Source organism: Microcebus murinus, chromosome X (genome assembly GCF_040939455.1).
Source record: "Microcebus murinus isolate Inina chromosome X, M.murinus_Inina_mat1.0, whole genome shotgun sequence".
NCBI classification, from domain to species: Eukaryota; Metazoa; Chordata; class Mammalia; order Primates; family Cheirogaleidae; genus Microcebus; species Microcebus murinus.
Genome location: NC_134136.1, coordinates 96,545,434 through 96,570,237, shown reverse-complemented (window position 1 = coordinate 96,570,237; position 24,804 = coordinate 96,545,434). Strand labels below are relative to the sequence as shown.

Below are 24,804 nucleotides of genomic sequence, written 5' to 3'. Positions count from 1 at the left end.
GCCACATAACCCAAAACAAGGATCTGGCAATGTCCTGAGCTTACAAACTACACCACATGCTTTCTCATCACCATCTTTTAGAGATAATGTGGTACAAGTGTCTGTAAATTAAACTGACATCTTACAACCAATAGCTGGTACTGACACACCAAGGCAACATTCTGATGCATGGACAACAGCATCAATAAAATGAACCTTTAACCACGCTATAAACATAAAATAAAAAATGACAAGGTAATGCTACTCCAATACAGCAGCTATTGAAAATGTGTTCCAAACAACCCTATAAACCTAAAATACAGTGTGCTATATTTAATGAAGCCATTCTATTTTAATATCACCTCAAAATATATCATATAATTAAAGCAAAAGTACTCAATAAATTTATGTCTTGAAACCTGGCTCTATTGCTACCCATGTTAAATTACTTCACTCAACACACTTTTAAAATTCTGAACATAGAATAATTTTTGTCAGTTTGCTTTTAAAATGGACTAGTGATGCAGTATCAAGTAACTGAAATCCTAGAATATGCTTTAAATAAATAGATTAAAAATACCTATTATTCCAAGGTTTGTTTAAAAAAATATATTTCACATTTAAAAGAGAGAAGAACCTTTTATCCCAAGTTTAATGGATTATAATTTTCCAGGATGTGTTGTATAAATACACTAGGATAAAATTTATCCTAGATAGCAAGCAGGATTTAGCAAATGGTCTGAACAGTGATCTAGTTTCTTCATAGGCACCCAACTGAAATAGAATGGGTGCCTTTTGTCTACTGTTCATTATGTTTTTGCCTGGAAGATATTAGTCAGCTGGAGAGAATAAGAATTTCCACCAAAAGAAGCATGGATCCCCAGAGACTATGAAGAAGAGGTACTTTGGAACATAGCTACTGTAGAATAATGGGAGATTCTGGTATATTTAATGAGCATTCATTTAAATTATAATCTTAACTATAGATGAAAAATGGTGAAGAGAAAAAGTTAGAACAAAAGAAGTGGGACATTATAATACTTGAAACCTCAGGGGTCTCGGATATGAATCAAAATGCTCATTATGATACTTGGCTAACATGAATAAGTGACTGCCAGTTTTAAAAATTCACATTAATGCAGATCAATTACAGTAATGGAAATGGTCAAATGCCTCTCATTATATGTAAGTGGGGATTATTATGTGTCCAAAAGTATACTGCATTGATTCTGATTCCTCTGATAGCTGAGTAGTGTCCCTACAGCCATTTCTACAGGCCAAAAGTCAAAGCAAAGGGAGTTATTATTTATTTTCTTTATTCAAATAATTGCTAACTGTATTCAAGCAGTCAATGTGACAGCCACATCTTTCTTCCAGCATATCTATTCTCAACAATGAATTACACATTGATTTTTACCTACCAATTTCTTCTGATTTTACTTCATGATATGATCATTGTGACTAGTTGAAGATTGTTAAGGCTAGATAGTGTTTCCCTGTGAAATTTTCAGTGTAATTTGATTCATCCTGTTCTTTTACACTTTCTACATGCTCTTTTTAAGCACACAATTCCAAAAAATAGAACTGCTTTTCAATGAGAAAGTAAAATTGATTTCTGATAAGAAAGTTAATTTGCATGGATTTTAACTTTACAGCTGAATGTTATTTAATGGCAGAAAATTTTGATATATAATTTTATTACTTTTTGGTCAGTCTTTCCACTATTATCAACATAACATGAGCAATGTTTTGGACAAAAGCAAACAAATATACACCAAGAACTATATATAGCATATATCTTTGGCTCCCAAATGCTACTTCTACTACCACAAAGAAATGACTGGATAAAAGCACAAAGATAAATGTGCAACACGTGTATCACAGTATTGTTTAAGCCAACCAAAAACTGTATACTATGCAAATGTACATTATAAGAAATATAAAAATTATTGGGTAGAAAACAGTAAGTTCCAAAATAGCAAGTGTAATTCATTTCCACTTTTGTTAAAAATGTATATAGATATAGAAAACACAGAAAGATATATAACACCATTAACAGTGGTTACACTAAAGGGAGCAAGGACTTGCAATATATACTTTCTTCTTTATACTTTTATTTCCTGAACTTTGGCAATAAACATGAGTTACTGTTATAAACAAATAAATAAAACCAACAAAATACAAGGACCTAATCCGTGAATAGTAATATTCCAATTAGAAAACCATAAATTTTATGAATTACTTAATCAAGACTGTTTGTTATGGATGGAAAATTTCCACAAAAAGTACAGAACCAAAAAGGCAACACTATTTAAAAGATAAAAGGTAGTGATGGGGAAATCAAAGCTGCTCTGTGCAATATACTTTTAGATGATCAGCAACCGAGAAGACACATTTATTACTCAGATGAGCTCAATAAGTCAAGAACTACATTATCCACTGATTTTTGAATCAATGAATGATTTCAGTAGATACTCCACTTAAGCATTAAGTCAGTTTTACTTAGTATTTACCAAATGGGAATGAAGCCTGCTGACTATTTCACAGCCTATGTGTAACGTTTTTCTCAGTAACATATTAATAAGGAAGTTTTAGCTATATCAGTCCCATCCTAGTACTTGTATACACATAAACAGCAATAAGTATTCATTCCTTTCTCATTTGAATAGTCCTTTCTTCTCAAACTCCTCAATTTGGATCATTTCTAAATTACTTCCTATCTTATCTACTATGTATAATTCTTTTTTTTTTTTTTTTTTTTTTGAGACAGAGTCTCGCTTTGTTGCCCAGGCTAGAGTGAGTGCCGTGGCGTCAGCCTAGCTCACAGCAACCTCAAACTCCTGGGCTCGAGTGATCCTTCTGCCTCAGCCTCCCGAGTAGCTGGGACTACAGGCATGCGCCACCATGCCCGGCTAATTTTTTATATATATATCAGTTGGCCAATTAATTTCTTTCTATTTATAGTAGAGACGGGGTCTCGCTCTTGCTCAGGCTGGTTTTGAACTCCTGACCTTGAGCAATCCGCCCGCCTCGGCCTCCCAAGAGCTAGGATTACAGGCGTGAGCCACAGCGCCCGGCCTACTATGTATAATTCTTAACAACTGTCCCCACTTATTGGATTTTACCATATTCTATTCAAGGACAAATATGACATGATCCTAGAGCACCAGGAAAAATGATTCTCAGCCCTGGTTCTGTGATATCCTAATACATCTTCAGGCATATAATGAGATATAGTAAATTCTTGAAATTAATTAATTTCCTTTTTAACTTACTGAGATACTTATGGTTGACAGAATATGGTGGAATGTGAGTAGATAGTAAGATAAAATGAGACAAGTATGTGTGTTACAACTTCAAGAAGGTTGGAAGTTCCCATGTTAGGAGCTAAATATAATAATACACATGTCAAAATATGTAAATACATGCTAATCATTTTTTAAGATTAGGTTTCCATTTTCTTACTTAAGTTTCTGATTATAGTTATAAAATATTAAGTGTGATAGACTTGAATTAGAAACCATGCAAAGATGTAATAGTAATTAATATGAAAAATAATCATAAAGTATTCTTTGCATTGGCTGCAATGAAGGCTTTTATGTAGCAGGAGATAGAGGGAACTTTGAAAAAAGGAAGAAGGGGTCCTATGGTTATCTGTATAAGCTACAGATATAGGAAGAAATTAAATAAGGCACAAAATTTAAAGAGGTAACAGGTTACAGATAACTATGAAGAAAAACATTCTAATAGTCAAAGAGTCAAAGATATCCATAAAAGGAATTGGATGACTTGTGAAATAGTGAGCTCAATATCAAAGAAATTTTTCAATATATTTACACAGGTCAAATAATTAGGTAACTCCAAAGTCATAGTACATCCCAACTCTAACACACAGAGTGGGTAGAAACATGCAAATAGATGATAATAGATTAGCTTGAGTAAAAGAATGTGGTACTGCTACATCTCTGCCTACTTGTCCTCCATCTTCTCTTGCTCTTCACAACTAATAAACGTAGGTGTTTCCTCTAGGCTGAGTGTTAAACACCTTTCTAATATTTCATGCTGTCTTCTTATAATAATCTCTTCTCTTTCAAGAGCTTCCACTAATAATTTCCTACATATGACTCCAAATTTTTCTAACCATCCCTGCTTCCCATTAAGAACTCTAGTCATATATTTCCGAATGTTCTGTTCATCCATGCTAATAGCTACTGAATAATCACAAGCACCAAACAATTCACTGTGCTAGATTCTTCACGTCTACATTATTTTAATTTATATTTTTATTTTTACAACAGCCCAATGAGGTAAACTATTAAACCCATTTTACACATGAAGAAACTGAAGCAAAGAGAGATTATTTTCTTAGCCAAGATTACAAAAATGGTAAGTGGCAAAGCCAGAATTGAAAGCCTTTTTAATTCTAAAGCACAGTATCTTCCCCAGAATATCCATTGGTGGTTCAAATGAATGCAACACTTTAAAAATCAAACTCATTATCTCTTTACTTTCATTCATCAAAAAAAGTTCCCCATCATCCTCTCAAGTTTGGAGTGATCTATGACTGTTCTCTTTTAATCCATGTATGTGTCCTAAAGAACAGATCCTAGCAACTAAAACCTCTTCTCACTGCCTTAGTTCTGGCTTGGGTACCTACCTGCTAGACTTAAAATACAGTTTTAATTTGTGTTTCTGCTTCTAGTCTTTTGAAGCTTGAAAATATTGCTACAGTGTAAACGTATCCTACCCTTCAAAACCTTTGAATAGTTTCCCAAAGGCCTAAGTAAAGAATCAATCCTTGAATAGGTCCTTCATCAATATGGTCACAGCTTTGACTCCAATTATTTTTCTTCAATATGGTTCTCAAACTTCCGCAAATACTAGAATAACCCAAAAGGCTTGTTAAAAGACAGACTGCTGAGTTGTAATCCCAGAGTTTTTGATTCAGTAGGTCTGGGGTGGGGCATGAGAATTTTTTTTTTCTAATACAAGTTCCCAAGTGATGCTGATGCTATGGGTCTGGGAATCATTGTAATAGATGATGAGCTCTTTGAAGGCAGTGACTTGCCATTGTCTAGAATATTTTAGGTGCTTAATATGTTTTTAAGACTAGACATAATAACTCATAAATTGAGTTATGGATATTGTGTGTCTTCCATGGAGTATGAATAGCATGGTGAATGAAGCGCAGTCTGTGCCTCATTAAAGAGCATAATGAGCAAGGGGAGAGCTGAGCAAGTCAATAAACATTTACAATATAGTAAGAAAAGTATCGCAAGAGGGTGAATACAGAGTGCAATGGGAACCCCCAAAAGAGGACCTAACTCATCCTTTTGGATTCAAGGAAGGTTTCCAATTAGTTTAAGCTGAATTCCTTAGAAGTTGGACAGGTGAAAGGGATGTGGAGGTTGAGGAGATAAAGAAAGCTGTGAGACAAAGTATCGCAAGTTTGAGCGATTTTCACTAGTTCCGTATAGTTGAATGACAGAACAAGGGAAAGAGTCATGAGGCAGGAGAAAGAAACAGTGGAGCGATAATCATAAAAGGCTTTTTAAAAGTTGATCATTTAAAAAGTTAGTTGAGTAGCAAATATATGTTCCCCTCAAACACTGTGCCTTTCTCTTCAGCTAAATCTTTGCAAAAGCACTCTTCATTCTGCTTATAATTTTTCTCTCATATATAAAATTTTACCATAAATGTTCACCTTACATGCAACATCCATTATAAAGTCTCTTCTTATAGCTGGCGTCATATTTTTCTCATATGAATCTCATAGCACAATGTTTGTATAACTTTACTAGTGAGGTGATAACGATGACACGAGAAGATATATGTTTCAGAGATAATAAAGGGCCTTGAAACTCCAAAGAAGGGTTAAGTTTTGAATGTAAAACCAAGATGTAGTATTAAAATTTTCTCTAATATACTTAATCTGTTATAGAAAAGATTAAACAACGTCACATCTAAACAAAGTAATATACTTGATATTACTAATATATTACTATTAGCTATATAGTCTTTACCCCAAAGTATCAAAAACTTGGAAAAAAATAGGATTTCTATCTTAGATACTTTAGACCTAAAGTCATAGAGATGTGATTATGGCAAGGAATAGGACAGTGGATGTAGTTCCTATTTGTCCTAGAAAGAATCTCCTTTATAATATGCATTATATAAACACTGTGAAGTTTTTTTCCAGAAAAATATTTTGTAGTGGTTGTAAATAGTCCAAGTCTCTCTCTCTCTCTTTCTCTCTCTCAGTATTTTAATAGAGTATTTCATTCACATTAAGTTCATGGGCTAAAAAAACATTTTAAAAATCACCATATGCATCTTACACAAAATGTCTTATTATTAGCTATAGATAATATATTTTCCACATATGTTGAACTACTATTATTTTCCTCATTACCCAAGGCAGAAGTCAGTGTCTCCAAGCAATGGCAAGTCCTATCATTTATTAATTTATATATAATCCCCAACATGTACATTAAAATGTATTTTATATACAACACAAACAGAATTATCATTTCCCAAGAAGGTCATTAAGGTATTCCAAGTTTTGAAAGGCAGAAGTTCTGCTTTCTTGTGGATGGGGCTTGTAATTGTTTTGATCAGGCTGAGGTAGACAGCAGGTGTTCCTTTGTGAAGGGCAACATAAGTGGGCAGCTTCTGGACAATTGGTTGCCTGAATTAGGTGCCCAAGAGAGGCTTTGGGGTTGGTGCTGAAGATATGAGAGGTTTCCTTTCCTCTGGGTATACAGAGGGAAGAAGTTGTCTCTGACCCTTTTAGAACTTGCCCTGGTCTGTTTTCCAAACAACAGCCAGTGAATTATTTGACCAATATATGAACAGATAATCTCTACTCTATGGTCCCAAGGAGCCAAAGTTACAAATAAACATAAAAGTTAGAATTTAAGCCTATCAACCCAGACCTTCTTTTACCTTTTTCATGACTATATTTGGAGTTGCAAGAGAGCATATGAGCATCTTTATACCACAGGTAGAAAGATAGGATATTTCTTAAAATATTTTTAAAGTTATTACTCTTCCCAAGACAAAGAAACAGATTCATTATCAACATTTATAGATGCTCCTGTGTATACATACATTTTTAATCACAAGCTATAATGTATAACTGATACCTTTTACCAAAGGAAATTTCATAGACTTGAACTGTGCCTATGTGAATGTCTGATGATTTGAGTCATGCTATACCAAAATGTCCTCCTGCTCTTTTTAAAAAGCACTGAAGAGACTTAAGTCAATACACAACCTATCATGCTGCAGCTAATGACACTCTGTATTTGCCAAATTTTTTGGCACTGAGATATTTATTATAGTGTTCTATTCCTTTGCATTACTAAAAAGTTACTGAAGTATCTAATAAACTAATATTTAAAATCAATGACTATTTCTTTAGCAAAACAAGCTATGTGAAGGAAATATACAGTTTAAATATTTCAGAAGTAATGAATTTAGACGTACAATGTACTTCAAAGATCCTAAAACTATTAAATCTTGAGTACCAATCTACAAAATTCTCCTTCACCTAAATTAATTTTTTTCACAAAATATTAAAAAGTTTTACAATATTGAACTCTAGTACATTTGGAGATATGCTAATTTTTCTTTTCTATAATCATTCATTTACTGAATAAAGAATTATTCACAGTTCAAATATAGAGGAATATAAGCTAAAGAGTATTTGGTTAAGAAACTCAATGTAAATAAGTGATTTTAAACCCTAGCTTAGAGTGATTTAAATAGGTAATTCAGAGTATTTAGAAATGTCCCAGTGTTTATTTATTTAAAATAAAACTTTAGTATTGATATTTACAAACATGATTAGAAGAGATAGTCTTGGGAGAAGATAAAAGGAACAAACATTTGAAAAAAAATATGGGAATTAAAGGTTTTATTTACATTAGGGAAAACCCCCACAGTTTTCTGTTTTTATTCACTGAGCTACTCTTATCTCCATCCTTCTTAACTTTATTTATTTATTTTGGAGACAGAATATCACTCTGTCACCCTGGCTAGAGTGTAGTGGTGTCATCATAGCTCACTGCAACCTCAAACTCCTGGACTCAACCGATCCTCCTGCCTCAGCCTCCCAAGTAGTTGGGACTACAGGCGTGCACCACCATGCCCAGCTATTTTTTCTATTTTTTGGTAGATATGGGGGTCTCACTCTTGCTCAGGCTGGTCTTGAACTCCCAAGCTCAAGCGATCTTTCCACCTTGGCCTCCCAGAGTGCTAGGATTACAGGCATGAGCGACCTTGCCCGGCCTTTTTTAACTTTAAATGACACCAGTGAAATGAGAGTATGTCAAAGCATTTTTCTGTTGCTGTTTTTTTTAAAGGCATTTGTTTTTTATGTGGCTCAAGTTTATTGTAAAACTTGGACCATGTTGAGCTGCTCACAATTTGAATTTACATATATCTGTTCTAATGCTTAATTTTCATGTGAATTTCCGTCATGTACATAATGTGTATATATAATGTGTGTGTATAGATATGTATAGTGTTTAAAGAGAAAGCACTAACAGAGAACATAATTTCTCACTGCTAAAGATGGATAGGGAGACCAAGAGGGAGAACCAACTTGAAGACTACAAGAAGCTAGAACTTTTTTCCTCCCTATACTCAAGAAGTTCTGAGGGCTAAACTATTTAGCGCTCAGAATTTCTTTATTGACTCATGAGGAAGCTCATGGGAGGAAGACAATAGCAATCATAGTTTTCCCTTTAAGTTTCATGGATCACCCACATAGTTTTCACCAAAGATGGTGATTTTCCATACCATGTTACTTGCACTATCTTCTGTAACCTATCACTTATATTAACTGCAGCTTTGTATCCCTGGTGTTGCTGCTTCTGTGATAAGCTGATTCCAAAGCTGTGGGTATAGTTCGGCATCTTGAACATACAGCTCTCTTTCCCTTCTCCCATTTCAATATGGCATTTGGTAATGTTGTAGGCTCTCAAAGCCAAAGGTTTATTTGGGAGGCTCCATGGTTTTCATTCATACATGCTGTAGAAAACCAAGTCAAAGCCAATTATGTTTTTATTTCAGCATCATTCATGATGTCCTTTGACTTCTCCAAAATATAAAATTGGTTGGGTCTGAAAGTGTCTACTAGGGAGAGACAAAGAGGAAGAAAATCACATCATAGTGAAAAGTGAAGCTGTAGGGTGAACCTCTGATCATACTGCAGAACCTCAATTCCCCAAAGAGCAAAATTATATATTACAAAATAATCATAATGATACAGGTTTTAAACCAGATTTTTATAAAGATATTTGCATAAGTTAAATTTTCAAATAATTTTATATGTGCATGTATTTGGAAGTTATTAAATTTTAGCCATTTTTCCTTTGTTTCATTTCTGTTCTTCTTACAAAGATACTGGAAATATATGTATTTTAAAATAAAAAGACTCCTAGTCACCAAGGCTAAGGGATAAAATAAAAGCATCATTATTTAAAAATTTAAAGCTCATATTTATAGGAATTCTAGGAAAACATCTATACTTATGAAAAATTCATGCTTAATTTAGGAACTCAAATGACAAAAGTAATGAAAAAGCAACCCAAACTCTAATATTTCAAAAAGTAACACACTTAACAATTTAAAACTTTGCTATGAATAATTTTCAAACTGTCATTTACTAGTAGACATTTAACAAAGACGCTTTTTTGAAAATACTAGCAAATATTGCAATATGTTTATATTTATCAAAATGTAAAACTAAAGCATGTATATATATAGCTAAAACATCATTCTAAATCTTTATTAATAAAATTTTTAGTTAAAGTCTTCTGTAATGGCTGTAAATACTTCCACTGAAGTTATTTGTGGAAATCATTCTACTAGAATCCCAGCAACTCAGACAAAAAATGGGAACTCAACGTCAGCTCTAAATGGGGCCATTTATCCCAATTTTAAGAAATCTTTTATTGTTTAGTATTAGGGTAATAAAATTCAGAAGGGACAGTGTGAGAGGAAATGTAAAAGTAATGAGTAACATTACCTACAATTTCAGCTGACATGCTGATCAGAATGTTAATTTAGTGGATGAAACCTATACTCAAATCCTAGGGCTAAATAACCTAAAAAGAATTTAAGATTAATGTCATTATCTCTTGAATTTTCTATTATATGCTGTTCTATAGTGTTTCCCTTTCACATAATAATTTATTAGGCAGTGTTATCTACTGATTATCCACCCCTACTATGGACAGAAAGTGGATTAAGCAATTGTGAATAGCAGACTCTTGCTTTTTGATTGGGGTAGAAAAGGGTTGGGGTTATTGATCTTGGTTTGCAAATTTGCTACATGCTTAGTAAGTTAATAAGCCAGAGTAGGTGAGAACTTCAGCCAATAGATACATTTTAAACACACAAAATAATCACTTATAGGGAAATCTTTTTAAATTCCATGTAAAATAGCTAGATTATATTAAATGTATGTTGACACTGAAAGATATTTTCTAGTAATAAAAATAAATTAGAGTAACATTTAAAAAAGCAATTATTCTTTCCTGGTGAAGCTAGTAAGAACTGCATAAATAAGAAACAAATCAGGATGCAGAGATCTGTAGAGAAAATAAATGGGTTAACAGGAAGTTACCATTATAGGTTTCATCATACAACTTATCTCCTTTATATAAGGCCTTATGATAATAAATTTTACTTTGATAACACAAAAATCATGAAATATTATATTGGATTTTAAAGTAATGAATTGATTTCTCTAAACAAAATTAAAAATACAGTTTTTATCAATATGTGGCACTTCAAAACCAGTTTCCACACATTTTCATTAAATATACAATGTTCAATGTAAAATAAAAGAAAAAATCTATGATCATCTCATAAACTACTTACTAATATATAAGGTAGAATCTGAAATATGAGTAACTGAAATCTATGATGCATTGTTTCCCTTCTTTTAATTTTTGGTAAGTGCTTCTTCATAATTTTTTCCCCTTCTAAAATAGAATAATTGACTTGCTCTATTTTAGAATACCAATTTCTTAGAATTCTAACATAGTTATTTCAGGATATTATCAGAAGCATTTCGGTTCTGATAATTAGGCAATTTCCATTAGGCAATATGTGAAATACCATGCTAACATAATTAATCTTTGTATTTACAGGAATAAGTTGTGGTGTATACCAGCAAAAGTGTCATTTGAGGTCTCAGTTTTCAATATCTTAGGTGTAAGGAATTATAGGATAAATACTTTCTCCTTTGAGAAAGGAGAACAGAAGAAAATAGGCAAGAATAAAGAAAACTGAACCAGGTAAAGAATGGAGAAGAAATAGTCAAGTCAGAAGAGATGAGAATAGTAAAGAAGAAAAGGAGAAAAAATGAAATTAGAAGAAACACTAACAAATAAAGACAATTTAGTAAATTATAAAGTAGAGAGATAAATCACATCTCTTGTTAGATAATATCACCGGATTGATTCCACTCAACGAGCCAGAGCCATTCATTTCTGCTGAAGTCCAGGCAAGGGGTGGTGGGGGGAGGAGGAGGAAAAAGGAGAGAGGAACTTAAATGGGTTACCACACTCTCCACCCATTCTGAGTATGCTGACTTCCCCTTTGAATAATACTTTCCTGTTGTTCTGAGGTTGAAAGAAAAAGAGGAGGTGAGGATAGAGTCTGAAATGAGAGACTGGAGTGAGAATAAGGGGAAACACATAAATAAATTTATAATGAAGTTTCCAGATGACTCAAAGTCCTTTAATTTGCTCTCTTCCCCCTGCCCTCTCTGCCATCTCTAGTCTTGCTCAGTAATATTTATCATTTTGGGCATAACAAAAACCACTAGCTTATAGTACTGATTTTACATTTCTCACTAATCAATATCCAACATCCTAAATATATGCTGCAATCTACCTTCTTGACTATCCCAACCTGATTATTTTCCACTCCAGTATATTTTATAGCCACATCTATCAAACCATTTCTTGCCATAATGTAGTCATCAGGTTCCGGAATACCTTTCAAAGTAACAGTGAATATGTTTTAATATTTACACAAAATAAAAGGAAATTTTTCCAAATACTAGATTCGACCATAATATATGCCATTCTTTTCAACTGATATTCCTAAGAAGAAAGTGTCTGTTTTTAGTGTGGATAGAATTTTTAGAACACTTGTACACCCAAAACAGTATTAACATGAAATTTAACAGACTCATTAGAAATATGCCCAAATATTTTTAATAACTATAAATAGTCTCATCAGCTAAAAAACGTGTTAAAAGTGCATCATGAGGGCAGACATGCTAGTTCAAACTATGCCGAGGTATCTCCCAGAGAGAGGGATGTAGTGGCAGACGAAGTGGAAAAAATCTTGGGAGATTCCAGCAGCCTTTGAGGAGTTGGATCTTCAGTGGCAGAGAAGACATGTGTAATAGGACTCAGTCTGCTTTTCTTGAATGTTCATGATTTTTTTTTTCTTCTTCCTACCTGGCAGCCACAGTTTCTCAGCTACAGAGGTAGGTTGATTTAAAAAGCTTAAAAGCCACTTATAACCAAGAATATAGCAACATGAAAAAGGACGTAAAACTTCCAGTTTCATTTCAAATAAGAGAATATGCTTTAAAAAAAGAGCAAACTAGAAACATATACATCTAATTAGACATCTTGAAGATATACCATACTAGCAATTTTTTTAAAAAAGTATTTGAATTAATCTGTGATTTATTCAAGTTTTTCAGACTCTTAGAGAAAAATTTCAAATTGTTTTTCTATGTATCTTAAATAAGGAAAAATGATCAGATTTTATATTGTACATTACTACCTGTAGTGGTAGAAAATTTTAGAATTAAAGAAAAATAGTAACTGGGCTAATATCATCCAAAATAATAAGATTTAACATTTCTCTTTTCATTCTTGAATATAAACAAGTATAGAATATTGACAACATCTTGCTATTCTAGTCAACTAATTAATGGATTATAGAATATTAATTATGTATTTCAAACATATTAGGCCATACTTTAATACAACTTACTTTTATATCATAACCAACCCCTAAAGTTCATGGTAATGAAAGTAAGGATAAAAGGGATAATTGCAGACTATAAATAATTTATACTTCTTCCAATTAATTTATCTACCTACCAAACCATTTATAGTAACAAAACCCAAAGAATTTCCATTTCATCATCTCTGTATGTTTCTATCAAGAAGTTAAAAGCACTATACAGGCCATGACACAGGCAACAGCAAGAAAAAGAAGGCAGAGTAGGTTGCATTTAATGAAATGCATCATTCTTGCACAAATATACCTCTCACTTGAACACAAAGAAGACAATCTGGTAACTGACCACACTAATAAGCAAGGCTACCTTCATGAAATTCAACATATTTTCCTGCCTCTATTATGATCTGAAGTCAATTTGTTGGCTCTATTAGCAGTCTGCCAAGAAACCGGATTCCAATTGGTCCAACTATTGTAGCAGGTAAAAAGGAAGAAGGGAGGTAGAAAAGTTAATTGCTATTGAGCTCCTTGTGTGTGCTCCACATTATGATAGGTGTTTCACATATGTTATTTCTCTGAAAGAAAGAAGTGAAGTGAGGAAGTGGCAGTAAAGTTAAGTTTCAACCCTATTTCTAAATTCAATTCAGTTGATTTACTACCCCAGTTGTGTAAATTCTCACTTCCTTTCCTCCCTTGGCCCTCTTAATCTCTTACTGAATCCTTAGATTTACTTACAATGCTTGTTAGGATTCTTCCCCTTTTGTTTGTTAATTTTATAATTTTTGAGTTTTGGGAGGGAGTGTAATAAAATTTAAGAAAGAACATGGGTCTTGGAGTCAAAGAGCTTTGTGTTTGGGATGAGTTACATAATCATTCTGAGTCTCAATTTCCACAAAGCACTTTAGCTCCCTTCTTCCTGATTGCGGTGGACCCTCATGCTCACCAAGGACTAATAACTGATGTAGAGAGCTCAGTCATTCCTGAGTGTTTACTCTAAGATTGGATGAAGCTGAGATCAGTTTACCAGGAGCATATCTCTGCAGGCCTAGGTGTTAGGTCTATACAATGTCTATTCCTGCAGGAGCTAAGCTACTAGTAAAATTTGACCCCACAGAGGGGCCCTGGTCTATAGTAGCATAGCACAGCAATTTGCTGTCTGATTGAATCCAGCATCAGTATCAAGGGTGCCATGTGGTGGGCAGGGCTGCAGCTACAGGACATGCTGCACAGCAGACCTCTGTGGCAACTTCTTTGCAGGATTACTGTAATGACTAAATGAAATAAAATATGTAAAATACTTAACATGATGCTTGGCACACTGTAAGAACGAATAAGTATTAGCTATGGTTATTATTATCAAAAAAAGGTAAAGTACACGCTCATGACGCAAAGCGATAAGTCAATTTCAGAGCAAAAGCTGGAACCAATTTTCCCCAACTGTGATTCTGTGTAGTTTTGAATATTTTAGAATATTCCTGTGATGCAAAGATGGATTTATACATTCTAGTAGTGTTTAAATGTCACCAATTCATATAAATTTCATTAGTTCATTTGTAGACTTTTAAAGACTTTCATATTCATTTGATAAACATCAGAATCTTTGCTCCACAAAGGGTAACACTTAAACAATTTTATTTTTTATTATAGATTAATTTCTATCCTCTTAGAATTGACAATTTGGAAATGCATGCATATACTATTCAACAGATGCCATATTTCTTAAGGTCACATTGCAGAAATGGAGGCAGCATGAACATTAGAAGAGGAAAAAGCTGCTCGTCTACCAAAGCAGCTGCTTTATCCCACTGCCCAAATCCTCATCCTATGGGACAAGAAACTTCAGTCAGGACAATCTCTTTGTACAGTTCCTAGTAATTAGAACAGAAAGTCATCAAAGCTGTCATAGTGTGGAAAGGCTTTGTCTATTACCAACACTCTTAATTCGGTGCCAACCACACACCTACACATTTAAATTTTAAAATATGCATCAATTTTTACTTCACTTAGGTAATGAGTATATTGAAGATATAATACATTATGGCTTTAATTTTTAGCGTTTAGTAGTCTTTCCAAAATATCACAAACTTTTCAATTTATTCAAAACCAAAATTGAAAGGGCATTTTCCTTAAGATCAAAATCACTGAGAAAAATCAGTCCTTTCACAAAATTTCTTCCACAAGTAGGACATGCAAAAGCACATTTAGTTAAACTGTATAACAGGAAATAATTACTCACTGAAGAGTCAGTGAGCTACAACTAGAATATTTATCAAAAAACCTCACATTTTTCAAATGAGGATTATTATATTAATAATCTTAGATTATTTTAGCTTCATATTTTTAGACAATAAACTTTATTTTGGCAAAAAGAGAGGAGCACAGTGAGTCAACTGAGACATATAAAATGGTCCAAAATGAAAAGCATATAATGTTCATTTTCTAAATTTAAGATAAGAAAAACAGTCCTTGAAAATCTACCGCAGGCACAAAATGCCATTGTCATTCATAGTTGTGTAAAGGGATTTATAAGGTTCATAGGGCAAGAAAATTTTATGAACTTATTTAGTTAAGTACAATGGTTTTAAAACTAAAACCATAGTACTCTTTTGGGAAATGAAGAGCCAATTCAGCTATTAAAGATTAAAATTTTTTCGAAGATCTATATCTAAAACAAACTTTGCCAAAATCCACTAGATACTTTAATAAACAAATTAATGTTAAATTGGATAAATGAATGCATGCTGTTACAAAACAACATATACTAGGTAAGTCAATATTTCATGAAATGCAGCTTTTAAAAGTCATATCAGGAAAAGGTTGAATTTATATGCATCCTCACTTTAATTTCTATTCCAAAATTGTTTTCGCAGTTCACGGGGTACACACTATTATTCAGTACCTGCCCATATAGAAATGCATATCTAACCTCAACCACCATATTTTCTCTTGTTCTTTTAAAGTCATGCCTTATATTCCATCAAATAATTAAGAAGAACAAGTAGTTATTCAGTTATTTTTAAAAAGGCTGTTCAATATTTTATACACAAACAGATATTTCATTTCATTGGTATTCTTTTAAAGTTTTAGCAAATCTTAAAATCTGTTCCTCCCACTGACTCTTAAGGTAATTATACATACCACAGTCTGATGATTAACTTGAATCACTTCATCACCAGCATGGATTTTCTTGCACCGATCTGCAGGTGACTGAATTTAACATAAAAGAAATGATTAAAAAAACATACATTTTATCAGCCATTTCTACTCTCTGAAAATACTACAAAAAGTTCTTCCTCTTAAATTAGATAGAAAATTAATTATAATCTTCAATAAATTAGAGAAAAATGGTTATTAGTATTTAACATACTGTTTACGTTCTATGTATAGTTAATGGTAGCAAATATAAATTCAAAATAATATATAGATATTTGTGCTATAAAAGAATAATATGTTTCTGAGAATATTTTGGGAAAAATAATTGGTATTAACCTTTGAAAACTTTATATAAGCAACTCTGTTAGGCTCTACTAGGTAAATGCTTCAAAAATATATTTCAAAACATTATCTTTTTTTGTACTTTGATCCTTTCCATTTAATATAAATAATTCACATTAACTTCAGCAAATCAATATTTTCAAGTACATGCATATGATCAGCATCAAAGCTTTGAAGTCTGATAATTAAATTGCTAATTTATTTCATCATTAATAACACTGATTTTGAATAATCTAGAAAAGTAAATTAAAAGATGGACTGCAATTAGGTCAGAATTGCATTACATCATATTCTAAGTATCTAGTTATGGGAGCATGCTATTTCTTATGTTTCAGCAATGTAATAGATCGGCCAACAAAACCATACTAAATGAACTAAAATGCCAATACTTCTCTACAGGATGTAACAATTCTATCACTTTCTTCCTTTACTCCCATAAGAGATTAAAAACAAACAAAAATCAACTTGATAAGCTAATATTGATAAGTTTTAAGCAGTTTTTAGGAAACTAAAATGGAATTTAAGATAGAAATTTTATAATATTGTAGGTCTGGGTAAAGAATTTAAACTATTACTCTTTATTTTTCTTCTAATGACTACTGATTTTTGATTATATGTATTTTTAAACATTTTAATATGGCAATATGCTTGTGAACTTTTGAACATATAGAAAATGTTTTTATAAAAATATATTGTGCATATTTGTGTGTTTAACTATCAAATACAACTATAAAATCTGTGATATTCATTATTATGTATTGAAAGCTAAAGAAGAATGATATGATGATATTAATAGAATATGCAAAGTAAAATGTTACTTTTGAGACACTGGAATAGGATTTAGTTTAAAAGTCATTTCCAGTTACTTTATTTTTAATTTATTTCCAATTGTTTCAAAAACACAGAAACCTTGAAACAATATTAACCTCAATTCAACAAATTTTTAAAATTTACAATAAAGTTTTTATCATAGGCTATAATTTAAGATAAGATCATATCCTAGGGAGTTCCACTTATTGAGGTAATAACACAAGCACATTATTAAGGGAATAGATTCATCTACAATGTCAATCCAACTCTAAGAATGATGTAATAAGAAAATAATGTATTTATCTCACAGCACCTTTAGAATGTGGATATATTACCAAATCAGACAAGTACCATGTAACAATTCTGAAAAGATTGTAAATCATTACTTTAATAGAACTGTAACTATAGTTGGTCCCTATGCCATTTGGTCCACAATTGATCTATCTATCTATTTATTTATTTGAGACAGTCTCACTCTGTTGCCTGGACTAGAGTGCCGTGGCGTCAGCCTAGCTCATGGCAACCTCAAACTCCTGGGCTCAAGCAATCCTACTGCCTCAGCCTCTCAAGTAGCTGGGACTACAGGCATGCGCCACCATAGCAGGCTGATTTTTTCTATCTATTTTTAGTTGTCCAGCTAATTTCTTTCTACTTTTTTTTAGTAGAGATGGGGTCTCACTCTTGCTCAGGCTGGTCTCTAACTCCTGAGCTCAAACGATTCTCCTGCCTTGGCCTCTCAGAGTACTAGGATTACAGGCATAAGCCACCATGCCAGGCCCACAACTGATCTTTTTAAAGGAAAGTATGAAAGAAAAATATCAAGCAAATGGCTCTAGTAATGATGTAAAAGAAAATGATAGTTGACATGTAAAATTCAAAGAAACTAAAACAACTTTTCACACAGGTAAGTAAAAATAAAGTCATATAAATTGTAGACTTTTGGTGTTAAAAGGGATCCTAGAGATTATTTTGTCTAAACTCTTCACTTTACATATAAGAAAACTAAGAAACTAGGGCATAGCAAAGCAAAATAATTTACCCACTTTAGTAACCAAAAATAGTAAAATATTTTCAAGGAAAAGAAGAATCAAAGGATGAACTCTTCATATATAATATATCTGAACTACTCCCAGAATCAATCTTTCTTTTCATCATTTATCCATATATCAAATATTACTGAGTAATTAATATAAATAAGACATAATGCTCAACTTTTTTTTATTGGCCCAGATAATATTGAGAGATTTATTCCTATCAATTCTTCAAAATATAGTTCAAAATCAGCATTTCTGTGATTCCTTCTCTGATTTCTTTCATTTGGTAGCATTTACTATTCTTTCCTTTGTGTGTCCATGCAAATTACACTACCTGTTTATACAGATGAACCCCTACATGTTGTCTACTTCTCAGGGTCAGCAAGCTAGTTTATTTTAAAAATTCTTCTAATATCTAGCACCATGCCCAGAACACAGCAGACATGAAGTAGAGGCTTGTTAAATGAACAAATAAATGAATGATTAAATGAATGTACAAATAAACGAGGATGATCAATTACAAGAGTATAGCTTACAGCATCATACTCTATTTAAAATTGTTAAAAAGTTCATAGTATGTTTTTAACTAATGTTCTTGATTCCTTATAACTCTTGTATTTAATAACAAATGTGAGGCCACTGCAGCAATCCAACTGCAATGCATATTATGTGCTTCACCTTTCATAAGAAACCAAGAGAAGCAGGAGGAAAAATCAATAAGTGATTTTTTAGGTGAATTAATAGTGATTAATAGGTGAATTAGATGAAGGGAATGTTGATTTTTTAAAAAGAAAATACTTGTAAAATGTTGAGGTCAGTAATAACCTGAGATTAAACTAATTCCACCTCTGTCTTCTTTAAAGGAACACAGCATAAACATGCAATTTGTCAGAATTTCTAAAAAAAAAAAATAGTAAATTTAAAGTTCAGCACCTGCTTATATACAAGTAGAATGACAATCTTGAATAAACAAATGCAGGAATAATGCTTTATTATGCTATTCAATTATATCATACTAATCATGTTAATGCCCAGCATGGTCAATTCATATTTCTCTCTCCATAGCATAGCTATAGTTCTCTATAGCATAGTCTTCCACATTATATTGCAAGTATTCAGAAAGCTAGACTCTGATGTTTCTTTCTCACATGAGCTAAGCTTCTTAAAATAACTAAACTATTTGACAGATGGAAGTGGATTCTTTTAGATGTCGCAACAACTTGTCATGAACCAGAAAATACTTAACAAAGACAAATCTCTGGCTGTGAACAGAAAACATCTGATTTACTTAAAGTAAATAGCTACTTTAAACAAAACGACTAATTCTAACAAAACCAATACCTACTAACTCATTATGTCTTTTTAATTGTATTTCCTATCTGTTCATTTCCTCAGATGCCAACTTCAATCATGTGAGACATAAGTTGTTTAACAATAAAAGGGAAAAACACACACCAAAATTTGAAATGTTGAAATACTTACATTTTCTGTGGTTCCAGTAATTACATGGAGGCCATCATATGTTGATTTAATATACATACCCTAAGAAAAAGACATCATCAGAAAAAAAAGTGAGGGAGTTGGAATATTTCAGGTACATTATAACCTCATTTATAAAAAAATTACTCTATCATATTAAACTTGCCACATGCCCCAAGGATGAATCCATGAAGACAGATACTATCTCTAAACTAGTAAGAAATTACTATCTAAATGTTCTGGTTTCTAAAGTTTGTCCAAAGAAGCCTACACTTGAATTAATCAAATAACTAGTTGGTAAGTGAATTGCTCATGGAACTTATAAAATGCAGCATGGCAATATTCTGCATATTCAATATTCTGAAGAAAGAATATACCTCACTCTATCCAGAATCCATACTACATGTTCTGTGGCAAAATAAATGTTACAATGGGAAATTCAAATAGTTGTGTGTTATTAGCTTATCATACTTGATAAATATTACACAATAAAAAGTAGGTTTCTACAGAGACATTTTAATTATAACTAAATGGAGCCAGAAGAGTGAGAAGATAACATTTAATAAACATTGTTGTTCTCCTGCTACTTTGTAGTATTCTGCATTTTCTACCTTTATTTCTCACTGAAGTTTTAATAATCATATCCAATCAATTCTGCATCAATAATTAAAATGTAATGTGTGGCAATCCCTTGTCCCAGTAAAAAGGATGAGATTCCATTTTCCATTTAAATAAAGCCATTTCAGATAAAGCTTCATTAAAGTTTAAAAGTTATATAGAAATCTTGAAATTATGTAAGCTTTAAGAACAAATTAAAACTTTAATTTCAGAATTTTACACCCATTTTGGTTACATAATTTGTTTTTGTACAGTTTGAGTCAAAGTTATAAGTGTGTCGTTTACCCAATTAGTGTGCATTGTACCCGTTAGGTGTGAATTTACTCATTCCCTCTTCCCACCTCCCACCTACTTGAAAACTTTCAATTATCAATAGTGATGGAAATTTAAAGGAACATATATCACAATAAAGGGTTTACATTTTACATATTAAATAATTTTAAAATAAATCAAGAAGAAAATAGAAGATTCACTGAATGGCTTTTTTTCCCCTTTAATGAAGATTTTGGTACTTTAAATTCTTTTTTGGGAGGAAAAATTACCAACCAGAATTTTACCTATAAAAGTGCTTTGCATTTTAAAATATTGATTTCATAAATAAAATCCCACTAATTTTAATTAACTTCAAATGTGAAATATAGGAGATTTAACAGTAACAATAACATTTCAGAGAAAGCATACCTTTAGCACTAAAATATAAAGCAAACAATTATTATGTAAATTTTCAATTCCTTTATGTTAATTATATATTTAGATACCTGAATATACATGATTTTCATTGAAAATAAGAGATAAAGAAGCAGTAAAGTTTATGGTATAAAACTACTGAGAAATCACTGGGTAGATTTTAATTCTAAAAAGTGATTTCAATAATATCATAAGTCTAAAATGTTATCAGTTCCAAAAATGGGTAAGCTTGGATCTCTAATGTAAAACAAAATGAAAGTAAATGATCATTTAACTTGTGAACTCTAGTTTCTTAGATGAGAGCTTATCACTATATATAAGGTGAATAACTAACTTCAACAAAGTACAAACAGAAATTAATAAGTTGGCCAGTAATTCTTGGCCATGATAGTATGATAATATTCAGCCTTACACTGGTGACAGATGTATAATGTACTTACTTTTTTTTATTTCAGCATATTATTGGGCTATAAATTTTAAGGTTTTGAATAATGCCCTTGCCCCACCTCCCCCCACAAGTCTGAGCTTCAAGTGTGACCATCCCCCAGACGCAAATTGGTATCAACTGATCAGCACCTAAGTGAATGTACTTACTTTTGATGTTAATATTTATCCCATTATTATTGGAAGGTAAATATAATGGTATTATTTTAGAACTTAGAAGAGGATAAGATCTTTGTGTACACTTTCTCCTCAGGAATTATTAATATTACATAAAATTAATAAAGGATTAAATAATGACATTTTGGTCACTAATGAACCACATATATGATGGTGGTCCCCTAAGAGTATAATACTGCATTTTTACTGTCATTTCTATGTTTAGATATATTTAGACAAATACTCACCATTGTGTTATAATTGCCTACAGTATTCAGTAGTGTCATGCTATACAGGTTTGTATAATAGCCTAGGAGCAATAGGCTATACCTTATAATCTAGGTGTGTAGTAGGCTATATTATGTAAGTTTGTGTAAGTATACGCTACAATGTTCACACAATGATGAAACTGCCTAAGGATGCATTTCTCGGAATGTATCCCCGTCATCAAGCAAAGCATAACTACATATTTGTAAGAGCTAGACACTAAATTTTGCTTTAGGTTTTTTACACAGAAGGTTTATGGGGGATAAAATGGAAAAATACAGTGAAAAAAAGCAATGTACATTGCTTAGATATACAAAACAATCATGATCTGTCATTATCTCTTACCATCATCACTAATATCTATTTGTTACAATGTGCCAGGGGATGTTTTAAGTGTTTTAATGTTTATTTCACAATAGCCTATGTGGTGGAAACTATCATCACCTCTGTTTTAGAGATAAGGAAATGGAGTCACAGAGAGGCTGGGGTGTCTGCCGAAGGTGGTGAAACCAGGTTTCAAGCGCAGGCAGTCTGACTCCAGAGTCCACACTCTCAACCACTAGGCTCCTGATTAATTTATTAACAGGAGAGTTGTATACCTTTTTTAGTAGAACATAATATTTGGCAACTGTGGCTATTAAAGTCAAACACTCACTGTTTAACATCTATTCTAAAAGACTAACAATACTTTAGTACACATGTAATATGTGAGATGTAATTAAAAACAATAACTGGCTTTGATACTTTACAAATTCCTTTCAATCACCCATCTCTCCTGACTACTGTAAACAAGCTGATATTATATCTTGCCACATTTCTTTCAATATTGTATATTACTGATTATGAACTAACGGTGTTTGATAAGAAGTCTAAAATGATTCCCTAAATGATCAGGTCATAGAGAAAGTCTAGTTTCCTAAGAAATATGCTTAGAAAAGATACTATAGTTATTGGGATAATAATAAATCATAAAAATAATGTAGTTATTACTCTGAAAATAATATTTGTTTGTAATATTACATATACCAGTATCTTAAAAAACTGATAATTGTAAGCTAAAGAAAATATCTAGTAGTTACAGAAAGAGGATTTCATTATAACAATGTTGTATAATTTATAGTAAAGCTAATTTTTTCAGATGGACAAAAAATATTTTTAAATGTTTAAAGATGGATCTAGATATATACATAAAGTTCCATTTTAAAAACTTTTCATAGGCCAGGCACGGTGGCTCACGCCTGTAATCCTAGTACTCTGGGAGGCTGAGGTGGGCGGACTGCTCATGGTCAGGAGTTTGAAACCAGCCTGAGCAAGAGTGAGACCCCGTCTCTACTATAAATAGAAAGAAATTAATTGGCCAACTAATATATATAGAAAAAATTAGCCAGGCATGGTGGCGCATGCCTGTAGTCCCAGCTACTCGGGAGGCTGAGGCAGGAGGATCGCTTGAGCCCAGGAGTTCGAGGTTGCTGTGAGCTAGGCTGACACCATGGCACTCACTCTAGCCTGGGCAAGAAAGTGAGACTCTGTCTTAAAACAAAAAAAAAAAACAAAAAAACTTTTCATAGTCATAAGAACAGGATAGAAACAAAGCACATTTTTAAAATACCACAAGAATAAAGACATTTTGTTTTATGTAGTATTTTCATTTCTAAGCTCAATAAATCATGTTGTAACTGGTTTTAATAATCAAAACTGACTTCTGCATCCTTTTTAATCCCCTCTTGTAATACTAATGAGAAAAATGGCCAAAAGTCAGGCACCAAAAGAAAGAGAAGAAATAAGTTGCTTGGAGGAATTTCAAACTAATCATCTTCTGAATAACAAAGAGTCTACGGAAATACATGTGATTAGTTTTTTTACCTCTAAGAGAGGGCCAAACAGCACGAGGACATGTAATTCAAATGGCTCTTTTTCTGGAACTGTGACAAATATGGCCTTCCATATCATCAAAACCTTCATCTCTTTTTTCTTTTTTTTTTTTAAACCAATTAATTAATTCTAGAGCTGACTTGCATAGCTCCCTCTTCCTCATTTGGCACAGCTTGCCAAAATTACATTAGCTTCACTCTGTCTCCAAATGTTGGTTAACCAACAGGAGCCAAAGCAACCTCACAGTCAAGTTGGTGAAATAAGGCATATTTGGAGACAATCCAAATACCTAAATGGAAAAAAACTCTCTGAGGCCAGGAGGCTTCTTCAAGAATGCCCCCACGTCAGCACCTTCCTCTCTATTCAAGTCATCTCTTGGCTCTGATCCATTTTTTATATGTATCAATCACTCTCATTTTCCTTTCTTTAATTTTCTGCTAATTATTGTTGTTTAAAAGCACGTTAGAAGCAATTTTCATATATTTTAATCATAACTAAGCACATTTCTCACCATTCCTTAGGACTCACCATTCAGGACTCTCAAATTTAAGAAATACTAGGAGATTTGACTAACTAGAAAACTGATGAACAACTTATCCAGTTTATCAGTGGAAGAACAAAACAGTGTACCTTTACCTATGAAAAAAGTTCTGTCTTAAAATTGGCAGACCTTCTGCAGATCTAAGCTAGTTAAACTTCATTAAATTTTAGTATTCTCCCACCTCCTTCCATTTTGTTACTTTTCTTACAATTTAGACATTTCTTATGGCTAAGTACATAGGAACATAGCCATTTCCTATGGCTAAGTCCTTTGGCTACAGTTTATCAAAATCCTTAAATTGATTTATTTCAAATGTGACTGATTAAACTTACTTACAAAATGGCTGAGTTTTAAAATGATACCCTGAATAAGCCATGTAAAATCTCTGTTTAGTATTTTCCCCTTTGATACAAGTCA

The 24,804-nt window shown here is 32.4% G+C and overlaps 1 protein-coding gene across 6 annotated transcripts in view; it reads right to left on the bottom strand.

Moving 5' to 3' along the window:
* Positions 1-24,804, bottom strand: part of CNKSR2 (connector enhancer of kinase suppressor of Ras 2) — a 268,980-nt gene that overhangs the window by 131,693 nt on the left and 112,483 nt on the right. For all 6 annotated transcript variants that reach the window (XR_012916031.1, XM_012784628.3, XM_020285003.2 and 3 more), the window contains exons 7-8: positions 19,806-19,865; positions 16,123-16,191 (exon numbers count right to left, since the gene is read on the bottom strand). Coding sequence is in view for 5 of the 6 variants with exons in the window: in XM_012784628.3 (XP_012640082.1) it covers positions 16,123-16,191; positions 19,806-19,865 (129 nt within the window). In the remaining variant the exon portion in view is untranslated. The remainder of the gene's footprint in view (positions 1-16,122; positions 16,192-19,805; positions 19,866-24,804) is intronic.